Consider the following 27,509-nt stretch of genomic DNA (forward strand, 5'->3'; position numbering starts at 1 on the left):
TACAGCTTTTATTTTTACATCTGTGAAACACCAGCCCTTGAGGCTGGGAAAACAACGGGGCCTGAGCCCAGGCGGGAAGGGGAGGCTGTGCAGGTCACGGGGGTTGCAGCGGGGTCACAGCACAGTGGCGACTGAATGAACTTGTTAAAAAATAAGAGCAAGTGATTTTAAAAAAACAGGAGTAACCAGCTCTGATTACAAAACTGTCCTGGGATCCATGGTTTGGGCAGCTGTATCCTCCACTCTCCAGCCCAGCGGCACAGCCAGCTCCTGCTGAGCAGCAATACACTGATCCGGGCAAGTAAATAGAGCAGGTTAAAAAAAGCAGCATTGGTCTCAACCTTATAATGAGACCCAAGAGCTGGGATAGGAGCTGTGGCAGCTGCCAATTTCCACAATCCAGAATTAAATTGTTTCTGATGGACTCCACGCAGTACCGTCTCCACTTAATTAGCTCAGCTCCCACCAAGCAAAGCTCTGCGTGGTCACACAGGGAGACACGCCGAGCACCGGAGGCTGCTGCAGGAGGAGATGAGTGGCCTTATGCAGACAGACAGCGTGAAATTACAGGGAGTTTACAGGCACTTACGCCAGAGCAGTGGGCAAAGGGGAGGAAGGTCCCTGCAACGCCAGGTAGATAGAGAGCAGAGGACAGGTCAAAATACCTCCTATGAGAAAGCACTGGAAGAGCTCAGCCCTTCCCTATGCCCAGCAGTGCAGGGCAGACCCTGCCTTCTTTCAAGTTAAAAACAGTGCTGAAGGTCCTGTGCTGCTTGCTGTTGTCTAAGCACTTCTTCCTGATGGATGTGCTGGTTGAACCCAGCCGCTACTAGGTCCAGCACTGTATCTGACACCCTTTTGGCATCTCACGACCCTCGCTGAGCCATCAGCTTGGGTATCATAGCAAAAATACTTCTCTGGGCTCTGGAAAGGTTACGCGCTGCAAGGAGCCCAGTCCAACACACACGCGATACCCGTCCTTGCCTCCACAATAGTGCTACCCAGTGACATCACCCTGGCATAAAGCAGATGTTTTCTCATTAACAGACTTGACTCAGTAGTGGTCTCAAATCCCCAGGGTTTGCCGCAATCCTCAGGGAACCATGAGAAGCCTGGAAATAAATCAGCCTCAGCCAACCAGGGCAGCTTTGCTCTCACGGACAGATTGAATCCCCGAGTGACTGAGCCCCTGAAAAATGGCATGTCGCTGCTCCTTCATCTGTTACAAGGCTCCTGGCATGGCAATCCAGGCGCTCCCCCCGACACATGCATTACCAGTTGCTTCCCATCTCCCTCCTCCTCCAAGAGGCTGATGTCTTGACCACCAGCACGCAGGGAAGATGGAAAACGCAGGCTTGGCACAACCATGGGTTAAACCAGCTTGTTTCAGCTGATTTAGCTGCAGCCTTGTCCCTGAAACACCAGCTTTATCACTGGAGGCTGAGATGTGTGCAGGGGTACAGGTGACTCCTCAATGCCCTGACCAGACGGTCTCGCCACGCCATCTGTCAGAGCAATGGCCCAGCTCTCGACACCGTCACAGGCCCCTGCAAGGCTGTGCTCTGCAGCTGCCAACACTCAGATGTGTCCTCTCCCCCGTGAGGGACTGTGACATCCAGGGACATGGGCAGGATGGGGCCTATTCTTCCATCTGCTCTAATACTGGTGGCAGACAGCAAAAAGTCCTCCTCTCAGGGAAAGCTACTTCCACCCAGTAGCTGTCTGTCCTTTGTGAGGGGCACTGACATAGCTTTAAACTACTCGTCCTCTGCTTTTAGCAGAGGAACAACGGAGGGAATCTGAACTGCTCAGGATTTTGGGGAGCTGTGAGTCCACCCCACAGCAAGCAGGGTCGGGGACCAGAGACCACAGAGAGCAACACTGGTGTCTTGCTCTTGCAGTGTCGTGGTCCTTCCTTATGGACTGGAGGTCACACAGACTCACTGCTGCAAGCACATCCTGGGGCAGATTGGAAAGTGGTCCTAAGGACAGGAGGGGAGTATCTGCTCACCCAGCCAGCGGCCTCGGGCAAATCTGAAACTGAATAGCACTTCAGCAAATGGCCAATTGCATTCGCTCCTCCCACAATCAAGACAGATTTCTCCTGGCTCATGTGCCACTTCCAACAACGAAGGCACCCCATCACGTGCAGCAGTACCATCCTGCGGGGGCTGCTGGCAGACTGTGCTGCCGGCAGACGGGAACACTACTCACCGTCCAGACACAGGCTGCCCTGCAGGGCCAGTGGGCTCAGCTGTAAACTGGGTTTTGCCTGTTACGGGAACGTGCCAGACAGCAGGTTTGCCAGGCCTAAGTGGACTGTGGAGCACACCTGAACACAAGGGCATCTTGGTCTTCTGACAACGAAATGAGTCTGGTTCCTGCCAAAATCATGTCTCATGGAATGCCTCCTTTAAAAGTTCCTCTTTCCTCTCCCCCAAACTCTCTGCCTGATATCTACTCTGCAGACAACATCATCCCCCTCTTTCATGTTTGGATCTAACGTGTATTCACAGGGCCAAATCTTAACAAGATCTCCTGGGAACTATCTCAAAGCCGACCACAGCCTCAGAAGACCACAGACATAAAATCTCAGCAAGTCAGTGGGTCCCAAAAAGTTCATCTCCTTGGTGCCATCCTTGCTCATCCCTCCTGGCCAGCAGCTGGGCTTGCTCCACGTGCTGCTGCTGGCAAAGCCCAGGCCTGTGCCACAGCCAGCAGAACCAGCGACAGACCCCAAGGAATTCACATCACCAGTGCACCTTCCACCAGAAAAGGAAGATGTGACATGACAGAAGGGCCCAGGACAAGCCAAAGCAGTACATGGGATCTTGGACAACACAGCCAGCTCCAGAGGACACCTCCTGCACTTTACAAAGAAGCACTCCCCAGCTCGACACATATATGAGGGAGTGATCTACTAAATGGCTTCAGTCCCCAATCCCACTTGCAAGCAGACATTAAGTCACTGGAGTACAGCAGGACTTCAGGCAAGTGCTAATGAGTAAATGGAGCAAACAAGCTAATTAGAAGAGTGACAGCCAAATGAGTGATGTTGGGAATACGATTCATTCCTGCAGTGATAAGCAGGCCACAGCAGAGAGACCCGTTCAGAAGTGTGCCCCTTCTCCCTCTGGGGTAGGACTTCCCTCAGAAGAGGCTGTGTTCTGCCCAGCTGCAAATGTAGAAAGGCAAATGCTTCACAAAAACTTTCTTTGATTGTGATAAGCACCCAAGTAAGTGTCCTGAGCTGCAGATGCACCAAACACAACAATCAGCATGAGCAGCACAAGCCTGCAAAGACTTTCAGAGAATGAGGGAGAAGGGAGACCAATGGGTTTCCAGAGCTTCCCTGCTTCTAATAGCTTCTAAGAGTGTTTGAGTACCAGACTGTGCTTATGGCCAGTCCCACATAGCAGCATCACCCTCGCTCTTGACTCCTTCTTTGGAAGGGATACCACGGGATACCATGATGTGGAGAGATGGCACACACATGAATGGTGGAGCCCGCCACCAGCTCTTCACAGAGCAGGCTGGGTCCTTGGGAGTCTGCTAATATTCCTCATGCAACTTCAGGGGTGAAACATCCCAACCAGTAATAACAGGGACACTGTTATTGTGACCTGACCCTGCCATCCAGTGAAGCTCTGTTGCCCAGGAGATACCCCCACTGCCAGCTGCATGGGGTTGGAGGTACTGGGGGAGGCTGCTGGCAGCCCCACAACAGCATGTGCTGTGTCCATTCACTCTCCCTCTATGTAACAACCAGCTACAGTAATGCAGAAGGGGCAAGGGTTGAAGACAGAGCCACTGCAGGCAGCTGCAGCCAGATGTGTCCAACAGCACATGCTGTTCTCACCTGCATGGGCCTGGAGAACATGTTGGTCAGCACTTCTTTCCTGGCTTCAGAGTATTTGTCAGCACCAAATGTTTCATTTAAGCTTTTCTGGAGGAGAAAAGAGAGAGAGCGTTCAGTGTTGGCAAACAATGGTGGTAGGGGAACCTACCCCTACTGGGGCAAGCAGCAGCTCGCTAAAGCCTAATTCCTCCTTTCCCTGCAAATCCCTTTGAAAGTCAAAAAGTCCATGTGAAACTGGGCTTCGGTGTGGTCCCAGCAGCCCCAACAGAACTGCGTACACAGGCCTGAGCACTGACCCACCTCCTGCAGGGAGCACCCAGGGCATGGGGACCGCTGGCTCTGTCCCCAGACACGCAGTGTGCAAGAGCACCTGTAGCCCCCTTCTTGACCTGTGCCTGGCTCCCACCCACCTTCTGAGAGCTTCAGCTCAGGGACTAATGGAACTCTGGGGAGATGTAGATACGGGAGGTCACTGCCTGAGGCTGGCAGCAAGGCAGGGCTGGAGGGTTCAAAGTGCAGGAGAGGAGCTGCGCAGCCCTGCGTCTGCTGACAAAGCCTCAGCACAGCCAGCAAGCAAGAAAAGCCGTCCCAGCTGATGGAGGGGCATGTGGGAGGCCAGCGGGGATGGGATTAACAGAGGATTATCCACAGTCCAGCCGCGGTGAGTAAAGAAAATCCTGGAACCTGTGCTGTGCTGTTCAGCTGGAGTTCAGCCTCAGGACATGCTCAGCAGAGGATCGGTCAGATACCTCCCACCCTGGCAGCATCTGACCTTTCCCAGCACCACTCTCCCGTGCTTCTCAGTCTCCTGCTCCCCACCCTGCCCTCCCTGAGACCTTCAGCAGCCCAGACAAGAACCCCCCCTTGCAGAGTTACTTTACTTTTCCTGTGGTACAGAGCAAATGTCCTGCCTGAGGCCTGCTGAGAGAAGGCAAAGAAAGGAAAACTGGGTGTCCCAGTGAGTGCTTCTGCACTGAAGCATCCTTCCCATTGCAGAGAGGGTGGTGCTGGGGTCACCTGCAAGGTCCTCCCTGCCCTGCTCTAAGCTCTGTGCACAACATGGCTAAAGGGACAGGCTGGGACACCCTTGCCCAGCACTGGTGGGGACAAGAAGGAGTAAGGGAGGTGTTTTGTTTTGGCATAGGATAGTTGTCAGCTCTGTTTGGGCAGAGGGGGACAGGGAATAAACCAAACGCTGATGCAAACACGCCATCATGTAGCTGCCCACCCGTCGCCCCCACGGCCCTGCTCTCCGGCAGGTCAGCGCACTCACATGCAGGGTCCCCGCGCTGCTGAAGTCGATGTCGAGGCCAACTTGGTTGCAAAACTCCATGAGGTCTTTCAGCAGCTTGGTGTGGGGTGGGGGGTGGCGGCGAAGCAGGGCCTGCTGGGGGAAGGAGCGGTAGATCTGATGGGCCACGGCCATGTTTGCGAGCAGCATGAACTCTTCCACCAGCCTGCAGCATGAGAAAAACAACGGCAGATCCCAGTTAGAAAGGGGAGGCCCCTGGGAAGCCACACCAGTCCACAGCGATGGGAACTAATTCGACATGGAGGGATGGGGGAGTAGCTTCTAGTTGCTGTTAGAAGCACAGATTAGATGTGAGACTGCAGCAAATCCCCCCACAAATTCTCACTTTCTAGCTGAGGCTTCCCTGGGGACTCAGAGCAAAGCGTCCTGTTGGCGCAGACAAGCAGAAGTCAGTAATAAATTGACAGCTTAAATTAGGATAAAAAAATCTCCCTTTAGGTCATTTCATCTCCTGAACTGCTCAACAAGCAAAGCAAATGCTGTCCGACAGATAGCACGGAAAAAGAACAGACATCGCTGTCTTCCCGGGCCAGAGAAAACAGCGTCTTGCTCACTCCCCCATCCTCGACATGTGTGGTCAAGCCAGCCACTGAGCCCTGCCTCACGCTGGGCTTCCACCCAGCAAGAAGCACTGCGGCCCCCCGGCAGGGCAAGCCACCAGTGCAGCTTCCTGTGGGGCTGCCTCCGGCATCCAGGTGACATGAGGACTCTGGGGGCTCCTCCACGCAACCTGCAGACTGCTGGGGTTACCCTGGCTGGGGTGAGCCTCCCACCTTCCACCTCTGAATGTACATGTGTTGAATGGCAACCTCCGAGGCTACGCACTGCAAAGAAAAGCAATTCCAGCGCTTTGGGCATTTACGGGTTGTGCTGCCAGCTGTAGGGCTGTGCCACAAGAGACTTGTTTAACTGGGCTTAGCTAAGCGGAGAGATGAGCTTAACTGGGCTTCCTGCTATTTGCTGCCCATATTCCCAGGGCTCCTAACTGGTGCTAATTGCCAGGAAAGATAATAGATTTAAGAAGTAACCTCATCCTCCTCACAATGCCCAAGTGAGCTGTCACCGATTACGCCGGCTCAGCCCCGTCACTCCCGCAGGCAAAGCAGCGATTTTGCAGGGCTGGCTGGGGACCAGAGCTGGAGCTGGTGGTGCTGGAGCTGGTGGTCCTGCAGCTCCCGGCCATCGCTGTGGGGACTGGCCAGGTGAGACGCGCAGGGTGCTGAGCTCCTGGGGTACTTGCTACAGCAGTGATACAATCCCAGCCTGGAAGTGCTTGCCAAGATCTCAAAAGAGAAAGGAAATAAAGACAAGCCCAGCGAAGGAATAAGCACCTGATGGTGACAATCAGCAGTGGGAACATTTGTCTTTAGCGGGAAGGAGCTCCCTTGGTAAGAGCCTTGTGGGCTTTCCCAGAGTGTGCTGTGCCAGAGGCCAATACTTCAGGCCCCGCGGGAAGGGCGGGAGGGTCACCTCACTCAAGGGCAGTGCAGGAAGAGAGGGTGGGGAACAGCACAGCCTGAATGGGAACAGCCACCCATCCTGTCCCCTCAAACACCTGGGGATGGGCAGATGATAGGAGAAGGCCAAGGGCAGGGTCAGGGGATGGATAGTGCGCCCGCAGCGGGGTCAGTGCACACTGGTGAGGGGCGACTTCCAAGAGGGTTGAGCCAAGCTCTTGCTGCTCCTGTGCAGCTAAGCCAGCAGATGGCAACATCGGTCCCTCTATGGCCAGCGGCACTAGGGGGCTGCGGGCCAGCACGGCCCAAGGGTGCTGGGCACTCCGGCTGCGCAGCACCCAGGGGTGGGACGCAGGGCAGTGAGTAGCACCCGGCGGGTTGGGTCGTGGCCGTCCCCATCTCCTGGGTGTGGGAGGACACACCGGCTCTCACCCAGCTGCTGCGCTTGCAGAGCAGGTGGGAAATGGTGGCCTGGGGACACATGCGAGGCTGTGCCAGCCCAGGCTCATACCTGGGAAGCTCTTTCTGCCCAAGCCAGCTCATGGGAAGGCACAGCAAACCGCATGGACTGAGAAAGACAGCACCACTCCTTCCTGTGGGCTTTGGTGCAAAGAAAAAGGGAGACATTTCCAGTGCCACCCTCAGCCACACAGATGCACATATGCGCAAAGGTTGGCTATGGAGCCCCTGTGCCTTCCATGAAATGTGTCCTCCACAGAGTGAGGTGCAAACCCCTTTCAAAGACAAAGCAATAAGCACCTGTGAACAGCACCTCCTCTTTGTCACAGGCACTTATAACGTGCTTATCCCGAGTCCTAGAGATGAACACTGTGAGTGCTCAAGCAGCTGTTCTTGCTCCCATTGAGCACTAGAGCGTGAAGCCTTTACTTCTTACCTCCAGCAACAATTTGGGCTGGGTGCAGTTTCCACCTGATTATTAAGTTCTGCATTTTGTTTCACCATTTTGGGGCTTGGGCTTTTCCATTTTTCTGGAGATATCCTTGTTCTGATGTTGTAAGTAGTACTGAATTGAAGGTAATACCTAAGCCAGGAATGGATGCTTTCACACCTGAAGGAAAACTAATAGCACATACTTCCCACTTTGCTCTGCAAAATCCCATCCTCTCTCCTGTCACCATGTCCACAGACGAAGCACCAGCACCCAGACAGCATCAAAGACAGCCCTCATCAAACACAGGTAGCTGGTGCATGGTTGGATTGACTGCATGGGCAGGAAAATCTTATCAGGAAGCACTCATAAGCTTTGCACGCAAGACAAAGTAAGCAGGATGTGACCGTAGATACTCAGAACTGAAAAGCTACCTGTCTTGCTCTCTCTCCCAAAGGGTTTGGGAAATGCAGCTGCAGTTTGGGTTTCCATGGAGCAGATAACACAGATGAGGTCAGACACTTCCCTGTATCTGGGGGGGAAGAGAAGCTCCAGGACCCAATGGGTCAGTTTATGTCAGCTCAGGTTAACAAACCACAGTGCCCTGGAAAGGCTGCAGTGCTCTGTGGTTGATGCCAAAACACCCTGCAAGGACAGAGGGTCCTTCCCACCTCTGGATCACCTGGGGGTCAGGGCTGCTCCTCACACACACCCCATTACAGCAACCCTGTGAGCATGAAAGGGATGAACAGTGTAGGGCTGCTCCACGCTAACACCTAGACAAATTTGTTTTAAACATCAGGATTTAGTCCCCAGGGAGAGGAAAGCAGATTCCAGAACGGGCAGGTCACAGCTGGGTTAATCCAGAGCATGTGAGAGCCTGCCAGGGTCAGAGGGAACAGGCTGGGGACAGGGAAGGAGTTGGCACCTGTGCCCAGAGTTATGCCAGGTCATCTCTTCCAGCAGAGCAAGAGAGTCTGAGGCTCAGAACACAAGGAGGGAGCCAAGATCTGCACCAAACGTAAAGCAGTGGTCTCAGGGCACCTAAAAGGAAAACCACATTCCCAAGAGGGTCTCATGCTGAGACTGCATGGGACGCTGGAGACTCTGGAGGATGAGCCAGGCCTGGGAGAGCCCATGAAGCCAGCAAGGCTTTGGGTGCTCAGGAACAGGAGGGCACAGCAAAGCTGCTGCCTTTGTGCACTCCCCCCATGGCCTTTTAGAGGCACTTCCAGCTAGTGTCCTCACCAGGGCTTTGACTCGGCACTTGCTATGCCACAGCTTGGAAAATAGCTACAGATGCTGAGGCAGGAGTGGAGGCTGGCTGGCAGCAGCTGGCGGCCAGACCGGTGTCCAGCATTGGTGTTACTGGGAGCTGCACTGAAGCCCTGCTAACTCATCGACAGGTCCAATGAGAAATATTTTTTTTCGTTAAAACAGTCTAGCTGGGAGTTTGGCTCAGTGTGGCTGGCAGACGGGAGTGCAAAGAAAAATATTTCATGGCTAAAAAAACGGAGACAGAAAGACTGGTCCATCTGAACGCGCACTGAATGAATCCCATGTGAAATGCATTCTAACGCCATCGCTACGGTTTCCTCTGGATTAGCTGAGCTATCCTTGGCTCCCGGCTCCACAAAATCCCATAAACAATCTGATATGAACTTTTGCCCTTTCTGTGCTGCTGTGAGGTTTCCTCCGCTGTCCCGCAGAGAGGGCTGGGGGTCAGCAGGTGGCTGTCCCTCCTATGGGTGCCTGCAGATCCCGGCTGTCCTGCTCACTGGGGAGGGAGCGTTTCCAAACCTGTTCAAGGCATCATGCGAGAGGGAGGGGCAGGATGGCTTGTGAGCTCTGTAACACGTGTAGGCATCTTCTGCCAGCTCTTTCAGTGCCCAGATTTTGCTTTTGAGGTATAGGCTTGGTGTGGGAGTTAGTGGGTGAAACGCCACAGCCTGCCTGAGGCAAGCACTCAGCCAGAATGTATGGTTTTCAAAAGCACTCTGCTCTGAGTTTCAAACGTGACCAAGGCACCTGGGCTGCTAAATCCCACCGACTGCCAGGGAAATTTCAGGCCCCTGACATGCTCTTAAACACAGGACTTGGTGCTTTTCAAAGTATCTTAAATGACAGTCACAGCTCCTGTAGGCAAATAGCCACCTAGGAAACCATGCAGCTGAAGAGGACTGATGGCATCTCAATGCCTGCCCTGAACCCGAGCTACTGGGCTGTACTCCTCACACAGCTCCTAACAGAGCCAAACATCCGTAGGACACACAACGAGGAGCTGCCTATACAGACACTGGAATTACTTTAGTAGCAGCATTACTATTTGCTCCATAAAAGGTTAGCTTGACTCTTCCCAATCTCTTGATAGCAACCTTGAAAAACGACTCACATCCTCAGCAAGTTGGTTGGTTGATGGCAAATAAAATATGGTTTCTCATGCCAAATTTCTACAGAGTGAAGTAGGGCAAGTAAAATGCCTCTTTGGCTGCTTGTCTCCATGGCAATGCAGCCAGGCGACACAGCAGCCATCGGAGAGCCCACTCTCCCTGATTAACTTGACAAATGACATTAGCCAAGCAAGGTTTGCTGCAAGGGAGAAACAAGGAGCACTTTGTTCACAATCCAGTAAGCGCAGGAAGGGGGCAGGCAGCTTGGTTAAAGCAAAGCGAAGCTAAAACGTATGCTCTTGCACCAGGGCAACAGATCCATAGGCTTCAGAGCAAACGGCAGCGAGATAGGGCTGAGCAGACAAGCAAGCCGAAGAAGGGAAGGCCCACGCCATCTTCTTCATGTCCACCCCTCCTGAAAGATATGGGCTGGTGTATCCAGGCACTGGGAATTGTCTCATAGCTGAGCTGTGGACTCAGAGCTAAAACCAAAACACCACCCAGCTTCCCCGTGGCAGGGTTTTTTTGCTTTACCAGGCTGGAAAAGGTGGTCCTTTCTTCACATTAGCTCATTGTGGAAACCTGCTCCCAAAGGGACAGAGCTCAACCATTCTGAGTTGGAGTGTGAACCCCCCTTCAATAGTGGTCCTCTGGTTGGCTGAGCTGTCACCACGTAAATTCCAGCATCTTTCCAGCATCTCAGACTTGAGCCAAATCATTTCTGCAAAGGTTAACAAATTTCTTTCCCCTATCCCACTACAAAATCTCATCTGCTCCTTTCCATCTTGACTTCCCCTCACAGCATGTGCTTCCTCCTGCACAGGGAACAAGGCTTTTGCTGTTCAAACTCCTTTCCTTCTCCACATGGGTTTACTGTCCTGGCTCAGCATGGGTTTGTGCTTCAACCAGCAGTCAAGGCCTCTGGTTTCTCAACCCACAGCTACGTGTGTGTCTCACATGTCCACCTTCATGCTGGGTCCCAATAGGGTTAGGACAGCACAGCTTTGAAAGCATCATACTTGTTTGAACCAAACAGTGCCATGGGAGGCTAGTGTTGTGAAAAGGAAGCCCTGGTCTGTTTGTGTGTGTCTGAGACGGCTCCAAAGACACTGATGGATATATATCCCCTTGCTAAGGGCGGCACAATGCTGAGAGCCCTTGCCCTCTGCTGGCTTGAAGGGGGTTATTGCTGCAGAGCAATCCCATAACAAACACGAGATCTACAGTCACCTCCTGGGAACGGGACTCTAAATCCTGCTGCTTTCACCAAAAGAAAGTCACCTTCCACAAAAGGCTGCAAACAGTTCTGGGCATGTCTAACAGCAGCAGCAACATCAGCTGAAGGAAAATGGTAAAGAAACAGAACCACAGTCCAACCAACAACCTCTCTCCAAAGCAGTACGTCCAAAGATGCTGGATGCGGTACGACTTTTTCTTCTTTTCTTTAAATCGTGTACGTTTATTTTTGATTACAGCTCTTCAGTGAAGCAAAGGAACTCGAGAGGTTTGTATAAAAGCTCTTCTAAAAGCAACATTAGCTCATCCTGCATCTCCTGAGAGCGCAGCCAGTGACAGAATCATGCTCTTTGCCGAATAGCTGGACCGATGCTTGCAATGGCTCTTTTCCATGCTAAATCCGGCAAGAATCCTGACTTTCTGGTAACACTCTGCCTTTCCAATGAACAGGAGCATCTTCAGCCACCCACTCTGGAACAGCACTGGTGCTTGAAGAGTTATGAAAATTGAATCCCCTGTTACCCAAAAAATTGGATTGCAGTATTATATACGAGCCTTGCAATGCTGGTGTGGAGTTCCCTCTGCCAATGACAGTTGCCAAAAGACCAAAAGCTCTACTTTTTTTGAAAGAAAAAGTAGTAAAAGGCAAGAACACTGGTGGTTCCTGGCTTGATGAAAGTAATTTGTGCTCCTCTCGCAGCCAGTGGAAGCCTTGAACAAAGCACGGCTGAATAACGGAATTACTCCGCTTTCTGAGATTGCTCAATTAGCTCTTGGTTAAAACTGTTAACACTGAAACTCGATGAGAATAGCAGCTCTGAGGCAGTTTTAGATTTGTTCGTTACTAAGCCAGAATGGCTTTTCCCTCAAACAGACTCCCTTTCCGGGGTATAATGAATGCCCTTTTTATTACCTATGGTGCCTTCCCGGTAATAGATACCTACAACACAAACGCACAGGAGGGTTTTCTCAATACAAATGTCACTTGCTGGCCACTCACACACCTTGAGGTTGGAAATGCCATGAGACCGCTTTCTTTGCTTTATCCAAATTAACTGTGGTACGGTGGAAAATGGTTTAAAGCTTTCGGTATTAAAGCTGGGCTACTGAAGGCATTTGGCATGATTAGGAAATAATTACTTAAAGCTTGATGGACTGGGTTTGCATATGGTGATTTAGACCATTAGAAAAACCTCAGCCTCCTCTGAAATTATCAATGCCACTTTGCAGCCCTGTTACAGAGAAGAGCTGACTTTATCTGGCAGCACTATGTCAGGCTAGACATTGGGGCGCTGAAGGCAGCACAAGTGGCTGTGGAACCTCTGGTACCTCTTGGCGCTCGGCTGTGGGTGCACTTGGCTGGTGGCAGCACTTGGCTGGTGCTCCTCAACCTCACCTGTAATTCATACAGAAGAGATGAAATCACCTGTCCATCCCACTGTCCTCCATCCTGTCTCGATCCAAGAGGCAAAGGAAACATCATCGAACTGGAGCAAGGCTTGCAAAGGAGGCAGCCTCTGCGGGCTGTGCCTCTTCACCTCTATTAAATGTTAATATGACTGCAGTCTGCTCCTTTTCATGCAAATCGGCAATAACCTTCAGACTCCTGGCATGATGCTCAAGTGCCCCTATGTGCCAAAACAGCATCTTCAGCTGCTGCTGGCCAGGGGTGAAAGTTTAGACCTGTACCCACGTGCTGGGCCATACAGGACATGGAGACACAACTTCAACAGGCTTCCTCAGTCCCAGCTCCAGTGTCCTCCACAATTTTCTCGGGATTATCACATTTTTGAGCCCAGGGCAGAGGATTTTACATTCAGTATTGCAGACAGAGGAAGATCTTCCTCCAGGAGTGGCCTTCCTGGGTCAAGAAACCTGTTTTTCATGGGCCCCAAAGAAGTCCACAGAGTTTCACTTGCTCCATGTGGGCACACATCCCCACAAACACCCTCTCCTAGAAATGACTCCCATGGCCAGGGCTGCCTGGGGCTGCTGTACAGACGTCCCCCCTTGTGCTGGATGTCATGGCCAAAGTGAGGGTGCTGTTCAAAAGCCCTCCTTTAAAAAGCAACCTCTTCAGCCTGCCTCAGCACTTCTCTGTGGGGAAGATGACAGCAGCACAGGAAAGGGTTTGCAAACCCTGCATTTTACCCTAGGAGCCGTGTGGCTGGAAATCCCAGCCTGGCTTCCCGTGGATCCGTACCAGATCCGGTTTGTCTTTTCAGGGAGCTCTCTGAGATCTCGTTTCAGAGTGAGATACAATGGCCAGGGCCATGCTCCCTCTCTGCAGAGGGGGGATCAGCAGTGACCGCTAATGCATACAACTCAATGCTGTGTTCTCCTAATGGGTCTCACGGAGGCAACCACTGCTTGGGCTGGTAAGTCCTACTTTCAGGAATGCATTAGGATGCTCCCAAGTAGAGGTGCTGTCCAGCCACCGGGGCCAGAGCAGGGACCCAAGACAGTTTTCTCCAGCCCATGGGAATTCCCAGCGGGCAAAAGAGCCCAGAGCCAAGCCTGGGATGGTGCAGAGGAGAGGAGAGATACCCCACAGTCAGCACCCAAAGCCGGACTGGCAGTCCACATTCCTGAGACACGCAGCCTGATACGCCATTGGCTGCAGAAGCAGAGCTTATGACAAGACACATAATATTAATGTCATCCAGAGCCTGGCTAAGAGGGGAATGGAAAGAATTCCTGAAGAAATGCAGACAGCCCCTCTCCTGATGGGGAAAGTCTCCGGCCCCACACATCAGGCCAGCACCATCTGTTACCAGGCTGCATTTCCCACTGAAAGGAGGAAACAGGAATGAAAGGCACTTTTCCTCACTGTTAAAAGTTTATGCAAGTGATTTATGGGTCAGAAAAATCAGCAAGTCCATCGCTGAGTGCTCCATACAGCAGCATGTGTTACATGGCTGCTGACCAGAAACGCCAAGACCCATTAGGTGGAAGCAAAGGGCAGCATAATGAAAAGCTAAAGATGCTTTTTGCCCATTTAATTAATTAGCCTGGTTTTTTTTCCCATCCTCTGCAGCCTTCATTAATGTAACATTGAAGTGAAGGAATATTAACAATTCAGACAACACATTAATATTAACATAACACCTGCAAAATGCAAATGTAAGACCATTGGGTAAACAGATGATCTTAAGCCATTGAGGCAGAAATAACATTCTGACATTTCCTAACACGAGAATCCTGCAGAGACACTGTCCATCACTTATACTCCATTATAAAGCCATGGCTCCTTGTATGTAGGAGGCTCCTCATCTGCTACTAGTCCCTGAAAGGATGAGAAAACTTACATTTCCATAAAGGCATGGCCAGTTTCATACGGAAAGTGTCTTTCTAAAGCCATGTCATGAACCAGAAAGATCAAAACAGATTTTTAAAAGGATTTTATCTCTGTGCTAGCAAGGGATGGAGATAAAACCTGAAGCTGATAGCTTGTAAATATTAACTTACACTCGGGATCGCTCCAAAACCTCAGCTCTCTATTACAGTGGTTTAATCTGAGACAAGTTTTCAGTACAGAAGAAACAAACAGTTAATCACCCAGAGAACTGATAGTGCCGTAGGGAGCCACAGACTGCTAGAACCAGCCTTTCTGTATGTACTGTGTTCCCTGCCACCTAATGCTCTCCCAGACATTCCAGCTGAGGAGACATTCACACCCTGTGTGTGTTTATCCCATCAGTATTTGGCTTTGTTTTTTCCCAGCTTACCCGACATTGAAGAGTTGATTACTTCCAGAGCAGGAGACAAACTGATGGACAAGGGGGAAATAAAGAAGAAGGGATTATCATCCCAAACTAGAAGCACACCCTGAGATGACCAACAACCGGGCAGAGAATCCATCTACCAACCAGGACGTGCCCCAGGGACAAACAAGAGTCTCCAGAAACTCATGAAGAGATAAACAACAAAAGCTAGTAAAAAAAGTTCAAAAGGCCAAAATCATGGAAAGTAACCTACAAAACCTGACAGCCAATGGCAGTGGTGGCATGACAACTCAACATGTAATCCCTGATGTTCCTGAAGTGAAGGCCAGGCAATGACTTGCTAAGTAATGACCTCTTTTGCTGCAGGTCTCTAGTCCAACCTCCTGCTCAAAGCAGGATAACTTCAAAGTTGGATCAAGTTGGTGTTTTCCAGTTGAGTCTCCAAGGTTGATCTCCAAGGTCAACTATCTCACAGCTCCTCTGGGTGCCTGTTCCAGTTCTTAACCATGATTGTAAGTGTTGTTTGGGCTCAAAGGAAGAGACCTCCAGGAGAAGCAATCACCCAGACTGGCCAGCCTTCAGCAAGGGCCTTGCCAGAGGAGGACTGCTCAGGAGAAGCTGGCTGCAGATCAAGGGAATTAGAGCGACCACTGGGACCACTGGTTCTGAGAAGATGCATGTCAGAAAAACACATTCAACTTAGCAAGGTCCTCAGTGGACAAAACCCAAACGTAGCTGCTCCCTGGCTCTGGGATGTTCTGCTCTGCTGGGGGTGCTGCTTTCCAGACAGGGTTGTGGAACAGGGCTCACAGCACTGTCCATCACTGCTCTGGTTCAACCTCAGATTTGCAGTTGTAGCACTGAGTGTGGGCAGGGTAAGGGGAACAGTTGTATCAATATGGACTGAGGGATCCAGCTGGCTCCTGCTGTATTATTCTTGGTCTGAAACAACTGCGAAGCACAACACATGAACCTTCTGGTTACCAGGACTTTTAAAGACATGGAAACCCTAGGGGGAGGGCAGCAAGGTACAGGGGACACTGACAGCAGATTGGGGTTAAAACAACAAATAAATGTTGGCAAGGAGATGAAAGGGAAATGGGCATCACAGGATTTGGGAGTGAAGTTTTCTAAATAGGGACTACTGAAATACCCTGAATAACTTCTGTTTTCGAGCAGCCTCCTGGCAGATTAAAACGTCCCAGAAGGTTTTATATCCAGCTCCTACAATCTTAAACTAAATATTAGGTGAGAAAGACACGCTTCTAAAGAAAAATCGGGCATATCCCTGAGTGAAAAACAATGAGCAGGAGAATGAATATATCAGGTTTGTTGAATATACAATCAACAACAGTTTTCTTTCCCAAAAATAAAGCCAAGGGAATGAAATGCAAAGATGAGCACGATGGAAAAGCTGTAGGAAATCTAGGCAATCTCCCCCCACCAGGCAAGACTCTCATTCTGCCTGGCCTCAGTGGGCAGGCTTGGAGCTATGCCATAAATTCCTAAGAGTTCCTTACCCCCCTGCAGCGGGACAGCCTCAAGGTACAATAGGTCTTTTACATCTGTAACTTCTCTCTCTCGACTTCTATGTGCATCGATTCAAAAGCTATTTGATTTACTGGGGCAGGGGTTGTGCAGAGTCTGTCTTGGTCTAAGGACAGCCTAAGGATAAAGGCGGCAATGCAATTTTACCACCCCGTCCATTACAAGAAAATGTTCAGGTCTGGATTTATAGTCACGTTCCAGCAAGCCCACACATCACGGCAGGCTGAAATTAGCCTCATTTACACAATGGGATCAAGAAGAAATGGCTAAACATCCTACGGAGCTCAGCACACCACAGAGAGAGCCAAGAAGCATGGACGCAGGTGTTGAACGGCACGCATGCTGTCAGAGAGGAGGGTGCATGGCTGAGGTGATAGAGGGCTGTTTATCTCCAGCTGGAGCTACTTACAGACAGTAGGTGAGGACAGACGAGGTAGTTTCAATGAGACCCTAACAGGAGAGGATGGGTGGCCCGGGACCTATTGCTGTAAGCAAAACAGAATCATATCCTTAAAGCCCAGAGATGGATATGACGACTCTCCAGAGCTGCATTAGTAAGAAAGGACTTTGTTTCACATCACAGTCTCTCTGCAGAGATGGTATAAAAGAGAGAACAAGCTCTGTTCACACTGAGGTCTGCAAAACCTCACACACTGCTGGGTGAAGGTAGCAAATGTCTCAGTCCCTGGCTGTCACAGCCAACGAGCGGATCTGGTTACTCCTGCTAGTTCGTCTACTAACTTTAATGGGTCCCTCAGCTGCATCTAAAAGCAGAGGAACCACAGTTAAATCCACCATAGTACCCTGAAACTGCTCCTTTGGGCCAAGGTTTTACTAGATCAAGGGAAGTTTGGTTAAAATGAAGATCCAGGTGTAAAGAAGAACTCCTCTTGCAATGTTACCTTCCAGGCTCTGAACAGGTCCAGCAGCACAGACCAACCTCCTGAAAAAATCTATCATCGCAAAAAGCAGACACACAGATCTGTCAGCACATTTGTGCTGCTGAAACCAACAGATCTCAGCACTGGGTCATGATAAGATTTGCAACACTGTCATCTTGCAGGGCCTTGGCAGTGCCTTTTAAACCTTAGAAAAGGAGCATTTCAAGCATCAGTTCTTGCCTTTGCATGTGAGTGTTGCAAAGCCAAAACAATAACCTCTTTCGGAGCACAGAACATATCCTAAGATGCCCTGGAGTCTTCTTGTCCTACAGACACTGAGCAGTAATCTCCAAATGACAAAACAGAAATAAAACCATATATCCTAATGTTTTGGTGAGCCTCCAGCCCAGGCCTGACAGATACCTGGCTCTGGGTGCTGCATCTCTCTGACTGTTTAACCCTTGAATGAACAGGATAGAAGAAGGAAACACAACATCAACTCTGCCTTCTGTTTTAAATTACCATCCTGGACTGGACGGCAATCCCAGCCACTTCCCAGTGCCCAGATCTGTCAGTCCACACTGGGAATCACCAGGGCAAGTCACCACCTGAAAGGCCCATGCTGTTGGAAGCACAGTGGTGGCTCCAGCCCTGGCACAGGACTTCAGTGGTTGGATCTCTTATGGTGGTTGGACCCCAACCAGCCATATTCCTTCCAGGCAACCCAGCTCATCACGCCTTCATACTCGGCAGTTAAATACGAATTACTTGGGCCCTAGACCTCTGTTAGATTTACATGCTGGGTCAACCATTTGCAAATCTGTGAGTGACAGCCTGAAACATCCCACGTGGCTGTGGTACGCTGTGACCTCCAAGCTCAGACTACGCAGAGAGCTCCCTTGTCCTTCCCAAGCTCTAAAAATACCATGAGATGAGAGAAGAGCAAATGCCCATGATGACTATTGACTCCCAGTAGGTCCCTGATGCTCTAGTCACACAGATGAGAACACAATGAGCTCACATGCCAGGTCTTTCCTGGAGTCTGACACCGAAATAGCTGCCTGGTTCTCTACCAAGAGTTGTTCAATAACACCAGAGTAAAAGCTTTGGGAGCTTCCTGTAACTGACCAACCTGTTAAATCCAGACAGCCAGTGAAGTTCCATCAGATGCCCTTCATGACCAGTGTCGGCAAGGGACAAAACCACTCAGAACCACTGCCTGCAGCAGTAATGCCATTATGCCAAGAGGTGTTAAGAGAAAGGGGACATACACACACAAGTTAAAACAGACAATCCCAGTATCTGGGAAAGGGCAGGGATTACGTAAACTTGGTAACCACCACTGGGGATACAACGGCTTCTGGTTTTGCCCACAATGCAAGTGCTCACTTACTGCTGTCCGGACAAGCCAGACACCAGCAACCTCTGTGAATGCTCGCGGGAGCGTGCGTCTCCACGGCAGGAGAAGTACAAACCCCATTTCAGCCTCAGCTTGCTCCGTAACACACCAAGATAGATTCCATGCTGAAAGGCAGCTCTGGAGAGACGTGTGGATGGGCTGAATGTCAAAGCATGGGAAATACAGCTTATGGTACGTGCAATCCAAGCACATTATACCCTCTTTGAAAGCCACTCTCCTATTGTTATTTAACATCCTGCAAGTTTCAGCCAGAGACGCAGTCTCCCATCCGCGCCCCAAACTGGCCTGGGAATGGCTGGGAAGAAGAAAGGGAGCTTGAAATGAACTGTGGAAAGATTTAAGTGCTCTAACTGCTGCTTTCCAATACAATTTTCCACTTGGGGCAGAGGAAGGGAAGGAGGAGAGCCTGACAGCAGCTTAGAGCCAGTCACAATTGTGACAGGTTCTTCTTTTCCATTTCCAACCAGCTCACAGGCAGAAGGAGCACTTTAACCTCCACTAATTATCACAGCCGTATTCCAGCCCAGGGTTTCAGACCAGCAGTGGCAAACTCTTAGGACCTGTTAGGAGCAGGTCCTGCCTCAAACTGTGCTATTCAGCTCAGCACAGTACAACTCGGTCATTCATGGAAGTAAGAGCTGCAGCAACTCTTCCTACAGTCCCGTAGTTGGCAGCTAAGGGCACCTCCCATAGACAGCATCACCACTCAGCCACAGAATGGTGGGGGTTGGAACAGTCCTCTAGGGATCACCTAGTCCAACCTTCCTGCTAAAGCAGGTTCACCCAGAACAGGTTGCACAGGATTGCGTCCAGGTGGGTTTTTAATATCTCCAGAGGAGGAGACTCCTTAGCCTCTGTGGGCAGCCTGTTCTAGTGCCCTGCCACCCTCAAAGTAAAAAATTTTTCCATTATGTTCAGAAGGAACTTCCTGTGTTCATTTGTGCCCACTGCCCCTTCTCCTGTCAGTGGGCACCACTGGAAAGAGTCTGGCCTCATCCTCTTGACACCTACCCTTTAGATATTTATAAGCATTGATAAGATCCCCTCTCAGTCTTCTCTTCTCCAGGCTAAACAGACCCAGGTCTCTCAGCGTTTCCTTGTAAGAGCAATGTTCCTCTCCCCTAATCATCTTCGTAGCCTTCTGTTGGACTCTTTCCAGTAGTTCCTTGTCTCTCTTGAACTGAGGACCCAAGAACTGGACACAATACTCCAGATGTGTCCTTACTAGGGCAGAGTACAGGAGGAAGAGAATCTCCCTCATCCTGCTGGTGACATTCCTCTTAATGCACTCCAGGAGACCATTGGCCTTCTTAGCCACAAGGGCATGTTGCTGGCTCACGGTTAACTTGTTGCCCACCAGGACTCCCAGATCTTTCTCTGCAGAACTATTTTCCAGCAGGTCAACCCCTAACCTGTGCTAGTGCAGGTGCAGGACTCTACACTTGCCCTCGTTGAACTCCATTCAGCTCCTCTCTGCCTCTGGCCTCATCCTCTTGACACCTACCCTTTAGATATTTATAAGCATTGATAAGATCCCCTCTCAGTCTTCTCTTCTCCAGGCTAAACAGACCCAGGTCTCTCAGCGTTTCCTTGTAAGAGCAATGTTCCTCTCCCCTAATCATCTTCGTAGCCTTCTGTTGGACTCTTTCCAGTAGTTCCTTGTCTCTCTTGAACTGAGGACCCAAGAACTGGACACAATACTCCAGATGTGTCCTTACTAGGGCAGAGTACAGGAGGAAGAGAATCTCCCTCATCCTGCTGGTGACATTCCTCTTAATGCACTCCAGGAGACCATTGGCCTTCTTAGCCACAAGGGCATGTTGCTGGCTCACGGTTAACTTGTTGCCCACCAGGACTCCCAGATCTTTCTCTGCAGAACTATTTTCCAGCAGGTCAACCCCTAACCTGTGCTAGTGCAGGTGCAGGACTCTACACTTGCCCTCGTTGAACTCCATTCAGCTCCTCTCTGCCTGACTCTCCAGCCCGTCCAGGTCTCGCTGAAAGGCAGCCCAGCCTTCCGGTGTATCGGCCATTCCTCCTAGTCTTGTATCACCAGCAAATTTGCTGAGGGTGCGCTCCCCCCCTTCATCCAGGTCACTGATGAATACATTGAACTGCCAGAGAAGAGGATCACACAAATGACTTCTCACACTCCAGACTCCGAGAACAGGTTAACAGCCATTTAACAACCATTGTACAACCAAGTCAAACACACACACATAAAAAGGAGCTTAACAGAGGAATACAGCGCTTCTGCCTTCTCTCCAGCTATCAGAGGCTTCTGCTGTAACTCTACCACCACGTGAAGTTTATTGCATTTATCAGGACTGACCATGGGACATGCAGCTTGAAAGCATGCATGTGGTGTTTAGGGAGACACAGAGAGCTTCAAGACACACAGCCCTCACATAATTGGGGCAAAATTATAATGAAATGTTGCTATGCTGTTTCTCCCACTGCGTGGCTTAATTACAAACTATCAAAGATCATTTGATCAAAAAATAGCTGCAACGTCTAAGCATGCCCTAGCTTGGCATTTGAGCCCGCACTGCCCCATGGCCCTTCCTGCTCCTTTGCCAACAGGGCTGATCCACCCTCAGCTGGGCTCCCCTGCCGAGACCCAGCCCCTGCTCCTGCCCATCCTCAGTGCCTGGCTGCAGGTACCATCCCTTTATGCTCAGTGATGACAAGATGTGTCATTCTCTCTTCCCTGGCGACCCAAGACCTTTGCAGAGCCGTCCCCTCTGACCCTCTCGCAGGTATTTGTAAGATTACCCTTTCACCCTGAATAACAAAAGGAGGAAGATGATGCTGCTGGACAGTCAGAGCTCTTCCCGGCCACCCCACAGTCACACCAGAAGATGCTGGTGAGCAGCTGTCTTGGGGTTCAAGTACTTTGTGGCCCTGAGCTGAAAAAAAACCCCAGCCACAAGCAAGGCAGTCGTTTGGCCATCTTCATCACCTGGAACAGGAGATGGCTCCAACCGTGGAAAATTTACCAGCACACAGCGGGTGAGGAGCAAGGTGGGTGCCACACAGCAAGGTGGGTGCCTGCATGTGCACAGAAACGTCACAAAGGAGGAAGAAGGACTGGCTGTGAGTTCAAATATAGAGTGATCGGGACATATTGTGCCGGGATGTTGAGCAGCCGTCAGCAGCTCCTCATTCAGCTCTGAGTCACACAGGAACCAGCCCAGGGAGCAGTTACTGGTGCACAAATGCTCCTGAGCTGCAATGAAAGGATGAGAAGGAGTTTCCTATCAAAACCCCTTGAAACCTTTTCCTCCCCCACTTGGGAGGATATTCCTCCACCTTAGACAAGTGAAGCCTCCAGTGATACGAATCGGGGGCAAGCAGCAGCCACCATGGCACAGCTGGTTCACCCTGCTGGCATCACCCTGCTGCCCTGCCAGCACTTGTGCCTGCAGGAACTGCGCTCCATTGGGAACAAGCTGTTCCTCTAATTCAGCCCTCCTGACTCCTCTGTTAAAGAAGATTTTTGTGAAACTGTCTGAGGCTTTGACTAGCCAAAAGTTCTTTTACATCTCACTTCAGCCCTCAGCTACCACTGCACTATTCCCCCAAAGCCCAGCCTATGCTACTGAGAGCTATGGGCAGGAGAGAACTCCTGAACCACAGCCCACCCAAAAAACAGGTCTGCGGCACTAACAAGCCCCCCACGCCTCCGATGCTTCCACCTGCATCCTCGCACTCACATGAGCTTTTTCTTCTAGCAACCACACAGACTGTCCTAGGACTGAAAGGGAAAAACGCACAGTTAAGAGCACATCTAGATGTTCATTTTGTATGTGCTGACAGTCTCATTTTAATCCTACTTTCCACGTTTAAGGTGTTAATGGGAACCTTGATGCATTTCAGAGGGAATGCTCACAGATAGAAGATAGATGCGTTGAGTCTAAAACCCTGCTCCCAGATTTCACATCAAATGCTGGATTTGTTTATATCCATATGATACAATCTCCATAAAAGCAATCAACCACCACCGAAAGGAGATGTTTCAATATCTGCACAGCCTTCACACCGACTAAGCATTAGGTTTGCTTTTATGATGCAGAATAATATAATGGATTCCTTCCACAAGTTCCCAAATGTTGTTATTAAGCATTGCTTCTCTAATAAAATATGCTGCAACATACAGTACTACATGATGTGGCATTTACACAAGTCTTTTCTTTATGTAGGACTTGCTGGCTTTTAAGCAAATCTGTCGCTTCTATACACTACAGAAGCACAAGATGAGTAATTATGTCTTCTGCTTAATAATGTTTTTGCACTGGCCAATTTAACAGCTAATCTGCACGAACCTCTGAGATAGTCCCCCAGCAGCTACATTTGCATGTTGTAATCAAGTCTTGCTATTAAATCATACTTTGCAACAATAGCTGAGCTGTCAACTACAAGCAGTGGCTCTTGCGCTGGCACCACACAGGCAAAAGCCATGGATAAACACGCACAAAGCCACGCTGCTCTGCCAGCTAAGAGAGCAACCCGTCGCTTGCCCTTTTGGGAGCTCGGGGGTGGCTAAACCCACCACAGATCTCAGGAGAAGCATCCTTTATCTCTTTCTGCTTTCTGAAGCAGGCAGTCACCTTGCAGCTTGTTTTCTCCAGTCCTGCATGCTGTTCTCTGCAGTGGTACAAAGCCAAACTGGTTTGGCTGTTGTGCTCTGTCTTATTCCTCAGGCTGCTTTCTACAGCGCACCGGGTGCAACAGAGAGATCCCTTCATTGTAAAGGTCTCCCCTTGACTGCACGGGCAGAACACCTTGTGGAGCTGCGCCGTGAATCAGAGCACTGCAGCACCCTTCAGGGTTAACTATCCTTCTTGAAAACACCCTGCCCAATTTTCGCCGTTTCTTCGCTGTCCTTGTTGATCACGGTACAGCAAGAAGATGTGGCTGGGAGAGAGGGCAGGCCAGCGCTCCTTCTATTAAACGTGCCTGTTAGCACCATCATATTTCAGATATGATGAGATAGGATATCCTCAGACAGGCTGAGGAGCCTGGGAATGGCTGGTGTGACACACAGCACGAAGCAGATGTTTGATCTTCCTCTGCTGGCTTCTACCAGGGACTGATCCCCTGCTCCACACTGTTCCATTTGCCCTCCCAAAAACATGCCCCCAGACAGATCCACAAACCCCAGTTGAGCTCAGCACCATTCTCCTGCTCCTGTACTTACACTGAAGCAACATGTCCCTCCTCCTCCACTCTCCCACAACCTTCATTTTCTCTCGGTGGGGATAGGGACTAAGAAGTTCCGAGTGCCTCGAGTGCTTCTGTCAAATAACTGCACCAGGAGACCAACCCTATGAAATCCCTGCAGCAAACATCACTGCACTGCTCCAGGCTGAAAACATCGGTGCTGAAAACTCTTGCTCTCAACCACAATCTGCCTCTCTGCAGCCCCCTGCAACAAGCTGCAAACGTTCAATAGAGAGCAGAGCCCTTTTTCAGTAGCTGTACCACGAGGCAGAGTTTCAACGGAGCGATGCGGATCAGCTGCAGCCTGGCTGCATCAGTGATGTCTGCTGTCCTAATGGCTCTGCCTACGCATTAGCAAAACATTTATTTCTACCTTGCCCTGTACTTCCCATTCATCCACAAATCTGACAAGGTCTCCTTCCTTTTAACATGGTGACAGAGGGAAAAGAGAATTTCTTGCTGGAATTGGCTCACTCTGAGAAAGTAGACAGATCAATCCAGATTCAATCTGTCTCGCTAATTGCTGGGGGCTGGAACTGACCCCGAGCTGGCCCAGCTGGAAGCAAATGCGCAAGCACTGGCAGCCTACTTCCAGCCTCTCCTGTGTTACACTGCAAACAAGTCACACCAGATCCCTTTGAGTATGGCAGACCCTGTCTGCTCCCCTGTAACTGGGACACTTGTGCCCAGCCTCACGTCACCAGCCAAGTGGCACTATACCAGACAGTGCCTGTCTGGCAGCAAGACTGCAAATGAGCACTGAGCTTAAATAAAGCATGGAAAACTCATTAATAAGATGACTTCTTCAACAGGTCCTCTGTTTTATTGCAACACAGCTGCCTTCCCACCTCTCTAGGCCCTATTTGACCACAAAGTCCTTTCCAGAGGTACTTCCCTTGGGGCCAAGCTGGTGTGGTCTTTCTTGTCTGCCAGGACAGCTGCATGTGTAGCTGCTTACTAACCTGATTATGTTGAGGTGAGTGGAGTTTGCATCAACTCGTTTACTACATCAGGCTGTTTAACCCGGACTGTCTGAACAAAATGAGATTATGCCAGTGATGCAACATGTAAAGGGCTCTTCCAGGGCCCTTTTCCCTTTTTCCCCAAGGGGATGGGGGATGCGATGAGCAGACGGGATATCGGACTCTGCTCAGCTTAGTCTGAGATGGAAAGGCAGCCCAGAAGGAGGCAAGAACTCTGCTGAATGAGGCAGGAGCAAGCAGCAACCTGATCAGTGAAAGATGTTCAGTAACAGTTCATCACTGCTGTGTTCAAGCAAAGCTAACAGAGGAGCAGGAGGGCAGAGAGCAAGGAGCGAGGGAGGGGAAACGGGGAATAGCAAGTTGTTTGGTTCACAAGGCCAGTGCCAGGAGTGGCATGGCCCCACAGAGGGAGTAAAGCCAGACAAGACCCTACCCAGGCTAAAACCCAGGCTGGGCTCTGCACCACCTGCACCAGCCAGATGAAGTGTGGCTCGTGATCGTGCACAAGGCAACAGAGCTTTGTAGTAACCGAGACCTGAGTGGCAACAATAAAAGTTCATTTTCCTCTATTTCCTCCTGTTTGATGATAGTGAAGTGCTTTAAAAATGCTAATAAAAAAGTCCGAGAGGACTCCTGCTCTTTCCTGCTTTATAGATGCCCAGTGGAACAGAGACAGACAACACGACTTGTCAGAGACCACACAAGGGACAGCCTCTGAGTTGGGAGCTGACCTGGCCCTGCTGCCGTCCATGTGGTGAGCTGGTGAGTGGTCCAGTGGGGTCACCCAAGAACAGGACATTTCCAGAGAGATCAACAGAAGCAGATAAACTTGCAGGACGCCTTGGTCAATAATGATGTTGCTCATTTAAGGGTGCTTCTGCTCATCAGCCCCATTTTAGATGAGACAGGTGAAGGACACAAAATTTAAGATGTTCAAAGCTGATCTGAGGAATTTAGAACTATCTCCCATTAAAATTAATCGAAACATTAATGTAAAGTACACTCAGATCCTCAAGCAGGTTCTTTCCAAGCAAGATCTTTCCATTAACTTGAAAGGAAGTTGCGCCCAAATCCTCTTACATGGCTGGGAACGTCTCAGATGATACAGGCAAAGTCAGGTTACAAATCCATTAGGCTCCAGATTGACTAATGCACGGCAAATTGAAGGAGGTGAAAATGCTAAGCTGTAACAGGAACCCTACTCAGAGTGACCTTGACACAGCAAGGAGTTGAGCACACAAAACACGCTTGTGATCTGCAGCTCCTTTTTTTGATGGAGAAGAAGGAGGGAGGTGTGGAGGGAACAGAGTCCTTTCCCAGACTGATTTAGCTGCTCTGAGCTTTGGAAAAAAATTTGAAAAAGCAGCAGGACTGAGAGCAAAGCACTGCAGCAGCTGCAAAAGTAGAACTGTTCACCCTTGCTGCTTGGGAGGGGATAAGGAGAGATGCTTCCACTCTCACCCTCTGATCTGTGAGGATATAATTTTCAACAATAAGGTACCCTGAATGTTCAGCTTGGCAGAGTACATGGAGAGAAAGCAGAACTCAAAAGAAACGTCCTGTTCTTCCAGGCCCAGCAGCTGGCAAACCCAGCTTTGCAAGGAAGTGAGTGGTATCAGTGCAAAGCTGGTCCTTTACTTAGCACACAGCAGTGTGCCAGGAATTTATGACTGGGAGGATTATTCCAGCAGATGACCTTCTCTGCCTGGAGGGCTTCAGGTAACTACTGCTCCATTAAATCCACTGACTTATAGGACCTGAAACACCCTCCAGAAGTGCACTTGTCCTTGAGAGATGGAGAATTCCCTGGTCTTCTCTTGGGACATTTTACCAGTGGTTAATCTCTCTTGCCTTTCAAATGTGTGCTTTATTTCTAGTCTGGATGCTTCGGCTTTCAGCCAGTAGCTCTTTACAGGAGAGCAATCCCAGCTGGCTGACAATCCACCCGATTACTCCAGCTTACACTGCCGATCCCCTGGGGAATGGAGGTACTTAGTGCTGAACAGACCATAGAGCTCCTGCCCATGGCAAACTGCAAGCTCGCACTCTCTCCAGACAGAAAGCATAGATCCAACAGCAGGTTGGCGAGCAGTACTGGATGGTCTGTCTCCAAGCAGAGTACCCTTCATCACCACCAGCACAACACGCACTCCGAGTACTCAGCATCCCCTTCATCACCTTTGGTCTTACTCCACTGGCTGCCGCTCCGTGCAGCTTTCACTGTGAGTTCGTACCTGAAGCAAACCTAACAAAGCAAAGGAAGGTGTCACATGTACTTGCTCACTGGTCCCAGTGCTCCCTGCTTGTAACATCACAGAATGCCAGCAAAATCTATACCTGGCAGAGAATTCGCTCTGCACTATGACCATACATTCAAAGACACAGGGACTAAGCCACAACAAGGAGTCCTCTTCCATAAAAAGTATGCCTAGAAATCAAAAATGTATGCCTAGAAATCCTGCTAGGAGAGGGATCTGGCGATTTTTGAGTGAGATCTCAGCTTCGGGGAGGGCCTTTCTTGTCACAAAATCGATCCACTGACTTGGGTTCAAGATTAAATAGAGAGGTGTTTCTTGTGGCAGGACA

General features: G+C 50.2%; 1 protein-coding gene across 1 annotated transcript in view; it reads right to left on the reverse strand.

The window, feature by feature from the left end:
* The window catches only part of LOC104494315 (DIS3-like exonuclease 2), a gene marked incomplete at its 5' end in the record, with an annotated part of 40,890 nt that overhangs the window by 5,593 nt on the left and 7,788 nt on the right, over positions 1-27,509 (reverse strand). Inside the window, 2 exons of the mRNA XM_010137129.1 lie at positions 3,860-3,946; positions 5,133-5,316. Of these exons, the coding sequence (XP_010135431.1) occupies positions 3,860-3,946; positions 5,133-5,316 (271 nt within the window). The remainder of the gene's footprint in view (positions 1-3,859; positions 3,947-5,132; positions 5,317-27,509) is intronic.

Source organism: Buceros rhinoceros, unplaced genomic scaffold, assembly GCF_000710305.1.
Source record: "Buceros rhinoceros silvestris isolate BGI_N320 unplaced genomic scaffold, ASM71030v1 scaffold9195, whole genome shotgun sequence".
Classification (NCBI taxonomy): Eukaryota; Metazoa; Chordata; class Aves; order Bucerotiformes; family Bucerotidae; genus Buceros; species Buceros rhinoceros.